The 18,046-nt window shown below is 38.4% G+C and overlaps 2 protein-coding genes and 1 non-coding gene across 3 annotated transcripts in view; all 3 read right to left on the bottom strand.

Annotated features, from left to right (window-relative positions):
- Positions 1–5,526, bottom strand: part of LOC139859225 (uncharacterized) — a 32,042-nt gene extending 26,516 nt beyond the window's left edge. Inside the window, exons 1-3 of the mRNA XM_071848019.1 lie at positions 5,517–5,526; positions 1,506–1,707; positions 1,281–1,421 (exon numbers count right to left, since the gene is read on the bottom strand). Coding sequence (XP_071704120.1) covers positions 1,281–1,421; positions 1,506–1,707; positions 5,517–5,526 — 353 coding nt within the window. The remainder of the gene's footprint in view (positions 1–1,280; positions 1,422–1,505; positions 1,708–5,516) is intronic.
- A 4,212-nt stretch (positions 5,527–9,738) lies between these two features.
- Positions 9,739–12,824, bottom strand: LOC139859223 (two-component response regulator ARR2-like). The gene is made up of 6 exons (XM_071848018.1): positions 12,645–12,824; positions 11,876–12,038; positions 11,515–11,667; positions 10,534–10,875; positions 10,349–10,425; positions 9,739–10,015 (listed from the first exon to the last, which is right to left on the bottom strand). The coding sequence occupies exons 1-6, from the start codon at positions 12,822–12,824 to the stop codon at positions 9,761–9,763; spliced, it is 1,170 nt and encodes a 389-aa protein (XP_071704119.1). The 3' UTR covers positions 9,739–9,760.
- Positions 12,825–15,177: 2,353 nt separating this feature from the next.
- On the bottom strand, positions 15,178–15,284 carry LOC139860632 (small nucleolar RNA R71). Its single transcript, XR_011763259.1, has one exon. It is a non-coding gene; the product is annotated as a small nucleolar RNA R71 (small nucleolar RNA).
- Positions 15,285–18,046: the final 2,762 nt, after the last annotated feature.

The raw sequence follows: 18,046 nt of genomic DNA, 5'->3' as shown, positions 1-18,046 counted from the left end.
TCGTCAAATTATTCTTATACCCGAAGTTAAATATTCCAACTAATTGGGGACTTAAACTGTAACAAGATTTTAATACTTTGTTTAATAATTACACCAGGATGTCGACTGAGTGTAACCCAAGGTTTTAATATTTTGTTATCAATTATACCAAGTGTCCTTGTACATAATTTCACCCATGTTTTAATTATTCTAGTGGCTATTAATCCATTCCCGTGTCCGGTTAAATGAACGATTATTCGTACATATAAATACCCTGCCCATCGTGTCCGATCGAGTGTAAATGGTTATTTATAGGGACGCCCAATTGTAAATCTTTATATTGACATTAACAAACTATCATTTAGTTAAACAAATATAAAGCCCATTAATAGCCCATGGTCTAATTTCCACAAGTGTCGTTCTTTTATCCAAACCCCAATTATGGTACAAAGCCCAATTACCCAATTTTAATAATTAGCCCAACATCATGATTACTTCGGATTAAATAAGCATAATAATAACTTAGCTACGAGACATTAAATTAAAAAGGTTGAACATAACTTACAATGATTAAAAATAGCGTAGCGTTACACGGACAGAATTTCGACTTACACCCTTACAACATTCGCTAAAATACCCTTATTATTAGAATTATAATTAAAATTAAAATTAAAATATAAATTATAAATATAAATATTACGTATGAATGGAGAAGAGAAAGATAGATGGATTTTACGTTCACCAAACTGCGAATTTATAGGCCTGTGAACTGAAAAAGGAGCTCATGCGATCGCATGAGCTTTGCTCTTCAAGGCCATGTGATCGCATGGCCAGCTGGGGAGGCTCACATTTGGTTGTTTTCTTCTGCCGACGGTTTTATAAATAAATATAATATATTAAATAATTATAAGAATTATTTAAATATTATATTATATTTATGTGCATAGTTGACTTGTAATTTTTAGTCCGTTGCGTCGAGCGTTGAGAGTTGACTCTGGTCCCGGTTCCGGATTTTCGAACGTCCTTGCGTACAATTTAATATCTTGTACTTTTTGTTTTGAATCTTGTACTCTTGTAATTTTGAGATGTTTCTTATCAATAATTGGAACCTCGTTGATTGTATTTTGTACTTTTGAGCTTTTTGGTCGTTTGCGTCTTCAATTCGTCGAATCTGTCTTTTGTCTTCACCTTTTATTATTTAAACGAATATTACTTGTAAATAGAACAATTGCAATTAAAAGCTTGTCTTTCTTGAGGAATAATGCTATGAAATATATGTTCGTTTTTAGCATTATCAGCACCCCCTCACCACCTCATCTAACAATTCCCAAAAACTCTTCTTTTCCGGATCACCTAAACCCGCATGAGGTGCGTATGCACTAATGACCGTGAAAGTCTCCTCCTTAATAATTAAACTAACCGACATAATCCTATCGCTAAACCTGCCCACGTCAACAACGTTATCTTTATGTAGTTTTCCTAAAAAGATACCTACCCCGTTCCGTGCTATCCTAGAACCCGAGTACCACAACTTATAGTCCTGAATCTCTATCGCCTCTTCACCCTTCCATCTAGTCTCTTGAACACACACTATGTCTACCTTACTCTTAAGAAAGGTATCAACGAGCTCAATCCTCTTACCAGTCAAGGTTCCTATATTCCAACTACCCACTCTAATCCTACCAACGGTGGCTACCCTACAACCTCCTCTAACCCCTCTAGGCCTACCTACATATGAAAAAGAACATTTCCATGTGAAAAAAAGAATATTTCCTTGAGAGCCGCAAAATATACGATTCACATTAAAACGATGCAGGTACAGATCAATTTAATATTAACGTCATTGGTCCAAATCACTCATTTTTGCAAACTTGCATGAACGTGTTCATTTTTCTTGGAAAATAAATATTTTTATTTATGACATGAGAGTGTATTTGATCAGTTCATTATTACCACCAGAAACCTGCAAAATCTATAGAATATCACAAATTTGCTGGCAGTAGTAGTTCAATGCAACTTTAAACAAATAAAGATTGAACTACTTGACTATATCTCAAAGAGCGTCAGGTGGTTTATTTTCTAATGTAAGATTGTGCCAGTGAATTGCGAGATGTAATGAAAACAAATGTTAAGCTCTATAAGACATGAACAACTAGAAATTTTTAGAAGACGCGGGTTTAGATAAATTCATTATTAACGTCTTGAGTCCAAATCACTAAATTTGGCATAGTTTAATGCTACTTAAAAAGATCAAATTAAATACTGACTTCAGGTTTTATACAAATGCTTCAATTTGTTAAAAATAAATTCTTAACAGCTTTGTCAGTTGTAGGCACATTCTTTTAAGTGAATGAAGTCTGAATCTGGATATACGTTAGATTGCAATAAGATTTAAAGGATGTAATGACCTTGAGCTGTTGAATCTGAATCCCCCAGATGGAACTTGAATATTAGTTCTGACTATAGGTGGCAAACCGAGGCACGACTCCAGATCGTATAACTTCCTTAATAGGCAGACTTCGTTATGTCAAAGAAGTAACACATCCACTAGCAATGACTAAAACCGTTATTTACCTACAAATCAATTTAAAAAACTGGCTAGTTGCTTCTATCTGGATATTCCTATCAACCATTCAAAGACCAATTTACCCACAGGAGGAATCTACATTTAACTTCAACGTGAAAAATGCAAACATTTAGCATATATTGACATCTTCTTATGCCCACACAAACTCAGCCACTACCGACACACTATATATAAAAATTTCACACCTATTTATCTAACACAACCTAATCATAATTGTTCATTTAACTGCAGCTAACAGAAAGCCTTTTCCTAAACAAGATAGCAAAAACAGAATTAAGAAAACTGAAAATCTAGGCACCAAATAAATTTACACACTTCAGTGCATTCATAAACATGAAAGTAGACAAACAAGCCAGAAACACAGGCTCCGAGTGTACACGTGATACAATTAGAAACGTAGGACAAGAAATACAGGTGAATAACAATACCATCTTAGGTGTGATAACAAACTATCAATATGCAGAGTGTTGATCCGAACTCATTGTAACTGTTGATCTGAACTCATTGTAACTGTTACTGATCAGAGTCGATCTCTACATCCGAGAAAGAAGGAAGAGGAAGTCAAACTGAGTAGTGGAGTCAAAAGAATAGGGCTGCATATATATCTCAACAAAATAGTGCATGCACTATTTTCCACTACTTAAGGATGTCACCCCATGATCACATACACGTTTCATGGGCGTGCATGATAGTTGCCTCAATTACTTAAATTGTTATAAATAGAGTATTTGAGAGAAAAGAAACGGAGCCTCATATTTTAAGTTCTTGCATACTTCAAATTTGAGAGAGATAGATTGATAGCCTTTTATCACCAAAAGATAAAAGAGAGGAGCCTTTAGTATTATTGTTATCAAAGAATGCATATACTAAAGAGAATGGGGAGAGCCTTTTAATTACTCAAGTCTATTTTGCATGTAGTTAAAAGAGAGAAAAGAAATAAACATCTTTTTACCCCATATTGTGTTTTGTTTTTATTTTCGTTACTTGTTGATCTTCCCAACAATTGACAAATACAACCTTACATTTCATCCTTACGAGATCGTAGTGTTGTTTTAAATCTCGTAACGGATCATAGGTATTCAGAGCACTCTTTTATGCGTGTGACAAATTAAAAGCTTCCGCGAGTTCTTTCTTGATTGCAAAGAGAATGGCCAAGAAAAAGAAAAGGAAAAAGAAAAAGAAAGGCTAGTAGGCGCTAGTCATTTTCGCCGGAGAAGAATAGAAGTTATCCAAGTAGGATCCTAACCAACTCCAAGAAAAATAAGTTGGAAGAGTCAATGGTGCAATAGGTTCCATTTTTTTTTCCACCAGAAATGTGGGCTTCACACCCATGTTCATCACACACCCATAATTCCATATCTTCATGCATGAGATATAGAGAATTAATTTGCTTCTTTTACATCGTATAAAAAAGTGTAAAGGAAAGAGAGAAGTCAAGCCTCTGAACTTGTAATTACTAATTTATGTATGCAATTACCGGAGAGAATCATAAAAGAAAGCATTTACCTCATAACTCACTTTCTTATGGGGTATGTAAAAAAATAAAAACAACGGAGTCCCACCAATCGAGTCTAATATGGAAGAGAATCAATGAAGAGAAAAAAAATGATTTTATCAGGGACGTGGCAAAACATCTTCATCATCTTCAATTCTAGGATCAACAGGAGTCGATCATTGCCGGAGAAGGGAAGGTATGATCAGGGTCGATCTCTACATCCTAGAAAGAAGGAAGAGGAAGTCAAACTGAGTAGTGGAGTCAAAACAATAAGGCTCCATAAATATCTCAACAAAATAGTGCATGCACTATTTTCCACTATTTAAGGATGTCACCCCATGATCACATACGCTTTTCATGAACGTGCATGATAGTTGCCTCAATTACTTAAATTGTTATAAATAGAGTATTTGAGAGAAGAAACGGAGCCTCATATTTTAAGTTCTTGTATACTTAAAATTTGAGAGAGATAGATTGATAGCCTTTTATCACCAAAAGATAAAAGAGAGGAGCCTTTAGTATTATTGTTATCAAATAGTGCATATACTAAAGAGAATGGGGAGTGCCTTTTAATTACTCAAATCTGTTTTGCATGTAATTAAAAGAGAGAAAAGAAATAAACATCTATTTACCCCATATTGTGTTTTGTTTTTATTTTCGTTACTTGTTGATCTTCCCAACAATTGACAAATACAACCTTACATATCATCCTTACGAGATCGTTGTGTTGTTTTAAATCTCGTAACGGATCGGTTACATACACCTGTACAGAATTCGATGGAGTATAAACTAAGGATGTCATTAGTCTCAACTGATTGAGTTACACCAACTATGATCATCATATGATGGAGTTTGATGAAAGAAATTAAAACAACGACACTCGAGAACTAGGCCACGTCTCGACCAGAATAGGAGCATCGCGGTCGCGACACAACGATAGAACGGGATGCCTGTTTGGATCAACACATCGCGACCGGGAAAGTCAGGTCGCGGCCGCGACACGCATCTGACGGGAAGAACTTTCCAGAATCGAGTTTAGCTTGCTCCCTAAGTCGTTTCCTTGTTGAGTTTTGCCCATATAAACACTCTATTGTAACCCATACATTGTATCACGAGAATAATCAATAAAATTTCCCTAGTTTGGTCCGTGGATTAAAGTAATCAATCAGTTGATTACATATAACCACGTTAAATCTTCGCGTTCTTATTTTCTTTATTTTTGTCTTCGTTTGTCTATTGTGGGAGAGTGATTTTCTGGGATCACTCTTATTGTTGGGTCCAAATAACCCTAACAATTGATATCTAGAGCTCAAGGTTTTCGAGTTGGGAAGATGGCGGAAGACGGAAAATTTAGAATTGATAGGTTTGATGAAAAAGAAATCCGCTTTTGGAAGATGCAAATCGAAGATTACTTGTATCAAAAGAAGCTACACCAACCCTTGTTGGAGGTCAAACCTGAAGGCATGGATGATGCCGATTGGTGTCTTTTGGATCGCCAAGCTTTGGGTGTGATTCGTCTCTCTCTCGCCAAGAGCGTTGCATACAACGTTGTGAACGAGAAAATGACTTTTGCATGTTTGAAGGCTCTCTTTAACATGTATGAAAAACCTAAGGCGGCGAATAAGTTTTTTATGTGACAATTGTTCAGTACGAAGATGAGGGAAGGTTCGAGTGCAACGGATCACATCAACGAATTCAACAATATTATATCAAGGCTTGAATCGGTAGATCTCAAGTTTGATGATGAACTAAAAGCACTAATCTTGCTTTCATCGTTACCGGAAAGTTGGTCGGGTACGGTCACCGCGGTTAGTAGCTCTACGGGAACTACTAAGCTATCGTTTGAAGGTATTAGGGATTTGATTCTCATTGAAGACACTCGTAGGAGAAACTCGGGGGAATCGACATTCGGATCCTTGTTAAGTGCCGACAACCGAGGTAGGAAAATTGATCGTGGTGGTGGTGAGAAGAAGGGTAGGAAGAAGTCTAAGAAGCGATATCCATCAAAGGACCGAAGTGAAGCTATTTGTTGGGGTTACAATCAAAAGGGACACTTTCAAAGGAATTGTAAAAATTCTCCGGCGAAAGGTGTCAACTTTACCGCGGAAGATACAGATGATGCACTTTTGTGTAGTGTTGAAGATTCGGTGGAGTCTTGGATTTTGGATTCAGGAGCTTCATTTCATGCCTCACCTACTAGGAGTTTGATGACGAATTTTCGATCGTATCAATGTAAGGTTAGACTAGAAAACAATAAAAAGCTTGAAATTGAAGGTATAAAGAGATGTTGTATTGAAGACAACTCTTGGTTCTAATTAGACTTTGAAAGACGTGAGGTTTATTCCTAAGTTGAAAAGGAAGCTTATCTCGATTGGTCAATTAGATGAGGAAGGTAACGCGGTTACTTTTGAAAATCGCCAATGGAAGGTGGTTAAGGGTAGTAGGATCGTGGCTCGTGGACATAAAAGGGGAACACTTTATATGGTTGAGGTGTTTGATGAAAACACGGTGGTTGCTACGGTTGATTTTGGAGATAGTTCTACTCTATGACACCGAAGGCTCGGGCATATGAGTGAAAAAGGTATGAAGATGCTTGTTTCGAGTGGGAGAATTCCGGATTTGAAGAAAGTGGAACTTGGGTTTTGCGAACCATGTACGTTTGGGAAGCAAAAGAAGGTGACTTTTAGGAAATCGGGAAATGCACCCAAGTTGGAGAAATTGGAGCTAGTTCATACGAATGTGTTTGGTCCAACGAATGTAGAATCACACGGAGGTTCTCGCTATTATGTCACCTTCATTGACGACTCCGCTAGAAAGGTATGTGTTTATTTTCTTAAGCTAAATTCGATGTATTTGATACTTTTGTGAAGTGGAAAGCTATGGTAGAGAATGAAACTAATTTAAAAGTAAAGTGCTTAAAGTCAGATAATGGAGATGAATATGGTAGTCTTGAGTTTAAAGACCATTGTGTAAAGCTCGGTATTAAGATATTAAAGACGGTACCGGAGACACCGCAACACAATGGGGTCGCCGAACGTATGAATCGTATGTTGAATGAAAGGGCTAAGAGTATGAGACTACATGCCGGTTTGCCTAAGATGTTTTGGGCAGATGCGGTTAGTACGGCGGCTTATTTGATCAATAGGGGACCCTCATCACCATTGGGCTTTCGAATTCTCGAGGAAAGTGGCAAGGTAAAAAGGTGAGTTATGGTCATCTTCGAATCTTTGGGTGCAATGCATATGTAAAGACCAAGGATGCGGATAGAGACAAGCTTGAGACTAAGTCAAAGAGGTTTACTTTCATTGGTTACGGTTCGGATGAGATGGGTAATCGATGTTGGGATAACGATGCTAGAAAAGTTGTTCGTTCGCGTGATGTTACCTTTGATGAAGATTCGGTTTATGGAAAACCGGAAACGGGGAGTCCTAAACCGGATTACGTTACTTTTGACGATGTTTCTATTGATGATCTTGCAGGTTCTAGTGGGAGTTCGAATAACAATGAATTGCCAAATAATGGTGAGGCGTCACAAAGTGCTAATGATGAAGATGGTTCGGAAAGCGGTGAAAGTTCCGAATACAGTGAGAGTTCTAGTGATGAGGAGGATGATGATGGAACCGGTCCAACGATACTGGTTGCTCCTACAATAAGACGTTCTACTAGATTGCTCAAGCCTAATCCTAGGTATTCTTCATCAACAAACTACTTGCTCTATCCGGATCCATTTTCTGGCTACCCAATACCTTCTTGCTGCTGATGTGGTGTAATAAAAAAAACTTCATTCCGTAAGACTAGGGTTTACGATCATGCAGTTAAACTAAGTTGTTCAAATACAAGCACAGATAAACTACATATAAAAATTTCAACGCGCTAATGCAGTCGGTGGGATTTTTAGTTTTTTAGTCAAACTGGTCAAATGGGTAAAAAATAAACCGAAATCAATCAAACAAGTTTTTTTTTTTTTTTTTTTTTTTTTTTTTTTTTTTTTGCAATAATAACTAAAACTCATATATAAAAGGAAGTCGTTTTCCAAAGGAAAACGCCCTTAACAGAGAATACAAAAAAACGAGATAAACGGGGAAGCTCGCATCTAGAAAACAACCATCTAAACGAAAATACCTATAAACAAGCCTCTCTAACAACCCGAATACCTTAAAACAAACTAACCAATACTAAACCAAATACTACATGTAAATACCAAGAAACAAACCAAACGATCAAAGTGAAATCAACAAACAGAAAAACTAAACGAATAAACACGCGACGTACCCAACCTATCAACCACTAAGTCCCGCCCTTTTCAGTCAAACAAGTTAATAATTGACAAAACTGTACATTAAATGGAAGCATGCATCCAAGTATGCTATTGGGCCGGGTTTACATAATCCCACGCCCAAATTCGATTAAAAAGACCCGTCCCAATCCGGACCCGCCAAGTCCCCATTTCTCATTTAGTTACTAACTAGCGTGCAAATAGGTTTTTTCACGGGTATTCGGGTCCCCATTTATTTATTAACTATTGGGTAAACAAGTTTTTCCAAGAGTATTTGAATCTTTTTTCGGGTATACGGTCCGGGTAATCGGGTATATGGGCCGAGTAATCGGGTTTACGGGTCTGGGCCCATTTACCCAGCCCGAACCCCGCCCAAACATATCGGGAGGGTTTCAGGTTTCACCATCGGGTACGGGTTTTCTTCCCATCCCTCCATCCAACCATCTGAATTGCTTAACTTGATAGCATGTAATCATTACGAACCTGTGTGAAGATTGCGGCTAGATCATCTGAACCATATTCTTCAGGACAAAACGTTTGAGTAGACATTCCATAATCAACGTTTCCATCCCTGATCCATGAAGGGTTATGATCAACATGGGTCCCACTACCTTCCCCATAATTAACATCTCCCACTCTTGGTCATGAAGAATTATCAGCAACGTGGGTTCCAATATTGTCCCCGGTCAAGAAAATTCCGTTACTACCTACTGTTATTTGACACGAAGTGTAGTTACGTTGAAGTACATTCAATCTTTCTTGAATATTATTTGTATGTTGAGACGGGTGGGCGGTCAAATCCATGGCTTGTGGGGCCCAGTCATGCGATTTGATGTGATTTACAATGTTTGCATAACTGTAGCTTGGAACAAACCCATCTATCGAATTTGTCAAAATTCATGAATTACCCATGGCAGTTGTAGACTCGGTCCTATGATTGGCTGAAAAATCCACCATGTGAGAGTGCTTGATTGGCACTCACAACACGTTGTCTCATAGCATGACTTTGACTGACCTATCATTGGTATCAGAGTTTGACTACTCATGCCTGACAAAGAACATTGCAAAGTAGCGAGTTGATTCGGCTCCATACTTACGGGAACCCCGTGAAGGAAATGTAGGATCGTTTCAGGTCCACCAACATGTACAACATATAAGCTCATGAGTTCCACATTACTCTAAACCAATTTGTGATAGAGTGAGGATCACCGAATTTCATCATCTTGCGTCCTGTTTACTTTCTCCCTGCTTCCGCTCTGATACCACGTGTAGGATCGTTTCAGGTCTACCAACATGTACAACATATAAGCTCATGAGTTCCACATTACTCTAAAACCAATTGGTGATAGAGTGAGGTTCCCATAAGCTTATATACATACATTTCTTTCTATCAGTTTCCGATGTGGGACTATCTTGCATTTCCTTAACCGATTATCTCCAGCAGAAAATTTGTTTGTTTGCTGATATTACCATTTTGTCCCTGCCAGTTCTGGGTGGGACCGTTTCTCATTTTGGGATTCTCAAAGCTAAATATGTTTCTTTGATTAGCCAGTGGCATAGAAACAGGAGAGTACGAGTTAGTTGACCCGTAACCTACGTTTGGCTTATCCATAAATGAGGTGTTAATCCCGCCTGATTGTTGGGACCCGCTGAGACTTCTAAGATAATTCCGATATTTCTGCAACAAATTTATATTGGCATTTTTAAAGCATATACAGGAAGAAGTCATCAACAAGCAACATCAAGGACATAACTGGAAATAAACAACAATAAAATCAACCAAATTCAATACACAGTGACTTTTTTTAACCGACGACTGATCCATAATATTATAATATAATATAATATAATATAATTGATTGATGATTGATGTATTAACTTACACATGTTTACAATGACTACTATTGAATACAATATCCAATATATGTTAGGAAGAAAAGTTAAGAGTTATAAGCATTTAAGTACACTTGGGGTGAGTTTTGACCCGTTTCATTATTTAACTAGAGTCTACCTGAAGATGGCTGGCTACATTTTCTCGTGTTAGTCCAGGAACATTCATGACCTCCAGAATTTTCTTCGGGACAGCATCTGCGTGGATACAATATTCAACAACGTAAAGGGCAAGTTGGTAATTTAGTAACCAGGCATTAAGACGATCTTAATATATAAAGAAAATGATAAAAGAAGTTTATATACTTTCATATCCAAGATGACAAACAGCTGCAACAAACTGTTCATGAAGGTCTCGGTTCCAAGCAACACGAGGCTTTTTCAAAGAAGAAGAATCATCTCTTTCGTATGTTTCTTCCTCATCTTCTTTCCTTTTCTTTGTGATTTTACCATTTTGCCCTTCATTTGCAGAAGATGACTCAGGATCTTGCTCATGTGATTTCTGCTCAATATCTTTCCATTCATGTTTCTTTTTTCTAATCACATGTTGCCAGATGTTACGTAATGCCTCTATACGCACGGGCTTTATTAGATAATCACATGCACCGTGTGTAACACCCTTCATTACTACACTCTTGATGTCATCAGCTGACATCACTGATAGCTGACATCACTGATATTTTGAAAATGTAGTTAGTTAAATTACCCTGTCGTTGATAAAATGTTGTGTATGTGGCAAAATGTATATAATTACCATTATGGGGTCAACATGAACTCATACCATTAATTTTGATCCAAATTCATGTTGTCCAAATTTTCATTAATTCTATTCTAATTCTAATAATATAATCAAGGTGCCAAATTGACTATAAAACTAATATAGTTTCAATAATAAGTTTATATATTTTTTAAGAAATAATCTAAGACTGTTATTGCGTTCAGAAAATACGTTGGATAAGTTTTGGATCCTTTGATGCTTTTCTCCTTAGGTAATTTGGTTACCTATACAGCCTGTTAGACATAAAATACCGGATCCATTAATACATAATTGGGTCGATTGTGCCACCTTTACGATGTTGCATAAGCTAGTGCAGCGGAATTTAAAATACACGATCATGGGTAATGCCATTAGTCCTAAGATTGTAAACTATCATTCATCTGCACATGCAATGCACATGGACTCATGATCCGGAACCAATCGCAATTTGCAAACAATGATAGTGTAAATGAATACTTACACGCTACAGATTAGAATTCAACAAAAAGTCAAACAAGTGGTTGACTTACTTATAACAGGAAGGTCCATTTCAAGTCCAATGTGTACAAGGAGTTTAAATCCATCCATGTCAGGCATATGAACATCACTAATTACCACATCATACCCATTTTTATTTTCCCTCAGTAATGATAAAGCAACCTCAGCTCTGTTGCATTTAGTCACTGAAAATAATAAATTAAAATGAATAATTAAATAATTGAATAAAAACCATTGGGTCAGTTACTACAAGGCATACATATTTAATATGTACGTATGTACACGAACTAACATCAGTAAACTGAAAACAAATACTCCGTAACAATTCTCAATTGGGGTGATTCACAAATGACAAGTCAGTGAGGATTTTATACAAACAGTTGGTGTGTGTACCTTGATATTTGCAGTTTGTTAACATTGTCCCTAAAATCGTTAGACAAACAGAGTCATCATCGACAGCAAGCACGCGTAAACCATCCGGAAACTGATCGGCGACATCACTATCGGCGACGCCGGAGGGTTTCCGAGAAGCACCACTTGAACTAGACATCATCACCTGTTAATGAATAGCCAAAATAGTAAAACTCCGTAAATATATATAGAACAGGGTAAGTTTTGACTTTTAGAGAGAGACAAATGGGGGATAATAATTGGTGGATTTGAGATTTATATTTGGACATGATTTTGTCCTTTAATGCCTCAAAATTTTTGGACGCTTTGTATTTTTGTCAAATTTATTGTAAAATTTCTTTTCATATTTAACTTTTGTTAATCATGGAATGTAACCCGAGTTTAGAAATTTATGACCCAATTCGGTTCCAACTTATTTATCTCGAATATGTGTATTAAAAAATTGGACAATGCTAATTATAATGAATATAATAAGTATTTATTAAGTGTTAATTAAATTTATAACGTATATTGTTTATACTTGATGGAATCACTCTATTAATGAGAAGCTCGCAATACCCAACTATGACAAGAGTTATCACATCAGCGCCACATCAATGTATTCTCACAAGAACTAACTTAAAATTAAACATTTTCAACCATAGCATACTTAATCAAATTTTAAAACTACAATAAAATTTAAAGTACATATAAATTTAAAATAGACTAAAAATAAAAGTAGAATACATTTAAAATTAGATTAAAATTATACTGTAAAACTATTCTTCGTCTTCGCTTGATCATTTTCATCTTCGTCATCGGACTTGTGTGAAGGTCCCACTTCATCTTGATTGTTTGAAGGTATCAATGTTGTGTCGAATACGATAATTAGGTGGAAGACTCCATACGTGTTCCACAAGCATATCTCGTAATAGTCGATGAATTCCAGCATATTGTAGTTTCACGTCCATCCGAAGTTCCGCGTCAACCCTTTCTTGGATTGTTCCTCGTGCACGCCTGATATCGGCTAAAAAGTCACGTTTTCACCCCGGTATTAAGGCCCAAAAACAATAAAGATTCGAACTTTGTCTGCAAAATACCCACTTCGTCGGTTAGAATTGAAGAACAAGTAATTACGAAGGCGGTGCAAAAAGAATCAAGAGAATCGGAGCTAAAACGAAGATTCTAGAGCGAAAACGGTGAAAGACAAGAAATCAAGTTACGATCCAGGGAATCAAGGCTGACCAGCAAGCCATACGGCCTGCCATACGGCCTGCCAGTATGGAAATGGCCTGCCATATACGTGCCACCACACGAGCCACCATACGGCCTGCCTTGCATACGGCCTGCCAAAAACGGGCTACCATACGCCCTGCCATACGCCTTGCCAGGCGTATGCTGGCAAATTCCAAGTCTATTTAAAGGGTCTTTGTCATTCATTCCAACACACACTTCAATTCACTTCTTTCTCTCTCTTGTACAATATTAGTCATACTCTCAAGGCCTTCGACTCCGTGCGAGAAACCTAGTACCCGGAGAATAACGCTGAAGATTGTATTAGGAGCGGTCTGGAGTGTTGAAGTTGTCACTTTTGTATTCAGAACTCGTTTAATCTACTGGTACTTCCATCCTTTATCTTATATAATGTTTTATGATATTATTGCCATGATTAGCGAGTAGTTATCTTTAGTGTATGCTATGATGTAAGCAGTTATAATGCCGAAATAATATTATGGTCTGTGTATGTTGTCGAAGTACTTTCCGATTATGCTTTAAACTCAATTGCTTTTCCAACTAATAGAACGTAGTTATAGGCTCTGTTATTGGGAAGTCGCGAACCCCGATTCAGAGTACACTATCTGTGTCACCCCTTGGTAAGAGAAGTCTATAGGATACAACGTAAGATCGACCGAGGCACACCGGTTGTAGTAAGTCTATCGAGCTTTGGATTCCGACTGAGGACTCTTTCGTAGTGAAACATCTTACTAGGCTCCTAGTAAGTCTATGAGCCAGCATTCCATAATCTCGGCAGAATAACTGATGAAGTCATAGTATGCACTTACTTTAACCTTATCTGAATTACAAATTTTATCGCATTTACTTTATCTATCTTATAAATTAGAAAATCCCAAAATAAATATTCACTACTCCCTAACTATCTTAGGCTACAATATATGTTCGATGTTACTGATATCTCAAAAATACGACTCTAGGTCATATTTCCCTTACTTATAAGGAGTAGTAAGATTTAGGCCCCGCTAAATATAAATTTAAAACAGTACCCTCTCCCACGAGTGGCTGATCCTGGCGAGTCGCGGCCTAACGACACCGCGCAAATAAAAACCGTCCGTTTCGGCCATATCAAGAGAGATACCTAGTTTTTGGCGTCGCTGCCGGGGAACTGGTATCAGGCAATACTGCTCTCTATCAAACTTATTCGCAAGCATTTAGCGGTGCCTAAGAAAGACAATTATACACAGACTTGGTTATTGGATTTTCCGAACAGTCGCCAATTATATTGGGACCAAAAGGATCCTGCCTCTCCGTAGTCAGCCTGGCCACTTGGTTTGTTGAATAGTTTGTGTGGAACATTGTTACCGAAATACCAGGGAATCAGTAGCCAGAACCAAAAACATATTCCACCATAGGATAGTTAGTTAATTAGATTAGATTACTTTAGATTACTCTAGTTTACCTTAGATTAGACCACCTTAGATTACCTTAGATTACTTTAAGATTAAATTAGATTACCTTAGAATTAGTTTAGTTTAGCTTATTATAATTTAGCTTATTTGCGAAAATTAAAAACAAAAAGGCATACCCAGTGTATGACCCAAACCCGATCTAGACCAGGGCCGTTGTTATTCGTACCTGATCCAGACACAATAATCTCTAAAGCACGCAAGGAAGCACGAATCAGAAACCAAATGGCGTTACGCGTTACTTTAGCAGAAAACACGAAACCCTCGATTGAAGGTCGAGGAGGACCAATCAGATTTCCAGAGATTCAAGGACACTCGTTCGAGTTAAAACATCACATCATCCAGCTCATTCAGAATAGCTGTCAATTTCATGGATTACCGAATGACGATCCTAATTCTCACCTTGATAAATTCATATCTCTTTCGAACTCCTACAAACAGCCAGGGATAGGACAAGATATAGTCCGGCTATACTTGTTCCCCTATTCTCTCACTCATCATGCTCAAACTTGGTTTGAAGGACTGGAAAAAGATTCCATCACGTCATGGACGGAGATGGCGACTAAATTCCTAACCAAATATTTCCCTCCTTCTAAACAAACCAAACTGAAGAATGACATCATTAACTTCAAACAAAGTTATGATGAATCTGTTTACACTGCATGAGAGCGTTTCAAAACCCTGCTGAAGAAATGCCCTAATCACCAGTTAGAATGGTCAGCCCAAATCTGTACCTTCTACAATGGTCTTACGGTAAATCAAGGACGACGATCGATGCAGCAGCTCAAGGGAATCTGATGAACCAAACCGCAGATGAAGCATGGGAATTGCTCGAGAACATGACGATGCATCATCATGACTGGAACAGTGGTGAAACAACTTCATCATCTGCCCCACTCTCTGCACTTAACAATCAAACGGAGGCCATCAAATCCCTCACGGACAAGATGGAATCTCTTGCTAAACAACTCGGAGAATTGAAGACGCAACCGCAGCAGGTTAACCAAGCTCAGGCTTGTGTTAATTATACCAACCCGCAACCTACTGAAGACTATCAAGTTGAGTACGAAAACCCTGACGGTTCAGTCTGTTACGTTCAATACCCAGCTCGTCCACCAAATCCCGGATTCAATCAACCACCAAGGGTTAATCAATTTCAGCGAAGCAATCAACCTTTCCGCTATCGCTATCCACCTTATCCAGCCCAACAATCTCAATTGACCTACGATCAACCACTTCCACTCACTGGTCCCCCAGTTGAGGAGAATTCCCCTACCACCTAGATTACAAAAGCAGCTAACTCCACTCTCGGAGCTGATGATCAGTTAACTCAGTTCATCCAAGGACAACAACAGTTAAATCAGAGAACTGCAACCAGACAAGATCAGACGGAGATACTAATGAGAAATCAATTGGCTCTGCTCAAAAGTTTGGAAACGCAGCTCGGACAGTTATCACAACGCCTTGAAACCCGACCGCAGGGAAGATTGCCAAGTAATACTATCCAGAATCCCCACATAGAAGAAGCAAAGCAAATGGATTCCGTAATCCCAGAGGAAGAACCACGAAGAAGGTCAACTAGGCTCAAGAACAAATCAACATATACTCAGAAGCTGACCCCTGAAACTCCAGTTCGCGTACCTTATCCTGGAAGGCTACAAGAAGAACCATCCAAGCTTGATTCCTTCAAACTTGATGGCAGATTCCTAGACACTATGTCCAAAATTCCCAACCAGAAGAGATACATCCGAAGGCTTCTATCTACAAAGGAGAGGATACCAGACTCTAACAAAATACCACTGAGTGAAGAATGCTCTGCATTACTCAGAAACTCTCTACCACCTAAGCTAGGAGATACGGGTCGATTCGTTTTCCCGTGTTCAATCTACCAATCTGGAACGATTCATGCGCTAGCAGATTTAGGAGCAAGTATCAACCTAATCCCCTACTCTCTCTACAGGAGATTAGAGTTAGGAGACTTGTCACCAACCAAAATGACAATCCAACTTGCCGATCATACAATTCGATATCCTAAGGGCATAGTTGAGAACGTCTTGGTGAAAGTCGACAAATTCTTGTATCCTACGGATTTCGTAGTAATGGATATTAAGAAAGACTAACACACCCCAGTAGTGTTAGGAAGACCTTTCATGAATACGGCTAGGACTGTCATTGATGTGTACAATCAAACCATGATCTTACGATCACATGGGGAGAGCGTTACCTTCAAAATTGACCGACCAACCGATCTTTCTGGACAGGCAGAGATGTTTGTTTTTTTCCACCAGACGGATCACTTCCGATGATGAGTCATTACCACCAGCCGACGATATCGAGATGGGTGTCGAATCACAGTCTGTAGACGACCCAGAAATGGAAGAAGAGGATCCCAGCGAAGAAATAGAGGAAAAGGAGGAATCTGAAGAGGAAGAGGAAATGGAAGACGTAAAAGAAACTGCGACAACACTCGTTCCAAGCACTGAGCGTCATGAAGAAATAATAAGGCTTGAAACGGCAGATCACAGTTTAATCATTCGCTTCAAAAAGAAGAACGACAAGGCTGAGGTTAAGGATATAGAAATTGATCCTGTAAGTATCAAAGTGGAGAATCAGAAAACTGAAGAAACCCGTTCATCAGACGCATCCTCAGAGGAACCGGATACCGATGATGACGAGGAAGAGCATCACGAAGACATTCTGACTAACTCACACTCTCCAACCGAAGTAGATCAAGGGGAGCCGGACTCTTCTTCAGATCAAATTCCGGTTATATCCACACATGCAGACATGATTACCTTCATCAATGATACCGATGAATTTGAAGACATTCTCGAAGCCATCCGAAAGTCAACCATTGATTTTTCGCTACGCTTAACAGAACGAATCATGGCTATCAGAGAAGAGCACCACCTCTATCTCCGAAGAAAAGACAATGATGTTGAAATCCTAGAAAAACGCATTCAAGACTTTATCAATTCTCTTCACGATCATATCTATCACGAAGAAAGGCAACAAGAGCATAATTCAGTGGTTCGCACTATTCTCGAGACAAGATTCTGTCGAGATCAGAAGATCATTTACTCTAAGGTTTATAACGCCTTAGCCGGATCTGCACTTCCGTTCTCACGAAACGAACGAGCACTACTGACTCTCATCCGGAAGCATATGGATCTTTCCACCGGCCGCTCGACTTATCACTCTGATTTGCAAATGATCGAGGATATTCACAGTCTTTTCGCTCTTCTGGATAGAGATAACTTCGAAAGCACACCAGACAGACTAGTGATTTACGTAACAATTGATCACCACGCTGATCTGATTATCAAAGAGTTACAAGACGCTGTTATGGAGGAAGCAAGACGAAAGAATCCGTTCTCTCATCTTGAACCAGATCGAGTCAACATTGCCACGAGTGGCTGATCCTGGCGAGCCGCGGCCTAACGACACCGCGCAAATAAAAACCGTCCGTTTC

Source organism: Rutidosis leptorrhynchoides, chromosome 7 (genome assembly GCF_046630445.1).
Source record: "Rutidosis leptorrhynchoides isolate AG116_Rl617_1_P2 chromosome 7, CSIRO_AGI_Rlap_v1, whole genome shotgun sequence".
Taxonomy (NCBI): Eukaryota; Viridiplantae; Streptophyta; class Magnoliopsida; order Asterales; family Asteraceae; genus Rutidosis; species Rutidosis leptorrhynchoides.
This window is presented reverse-complemented; position numbering and strand designations above follow the sequence as displayed.

Bases quoted from the DNA above. Each gene is read 5' to 3' on its own strand.
- LOC139859223 (XM_071848018.1), bottom strand. From the start codon at position 12,824: ATGCTGGAATTCATCGACTATTACGAGATATGCTTGTGGAACACGTAT. The intron at 12,039-12,644 runs GTATAATTTTAA...ATTCATTAACAG, and splicing joins AGACGAAGAATAGTTTTACA to GTGATGATGTCTAGTTCAAG. The intron at 10,016-10,348 runs GTAGACTCTAGT...AATTTGTTGCAG, and splicing joins ATGTAGCCAGCCATCTTCAG to AAATATCGGAATTATCTTAG.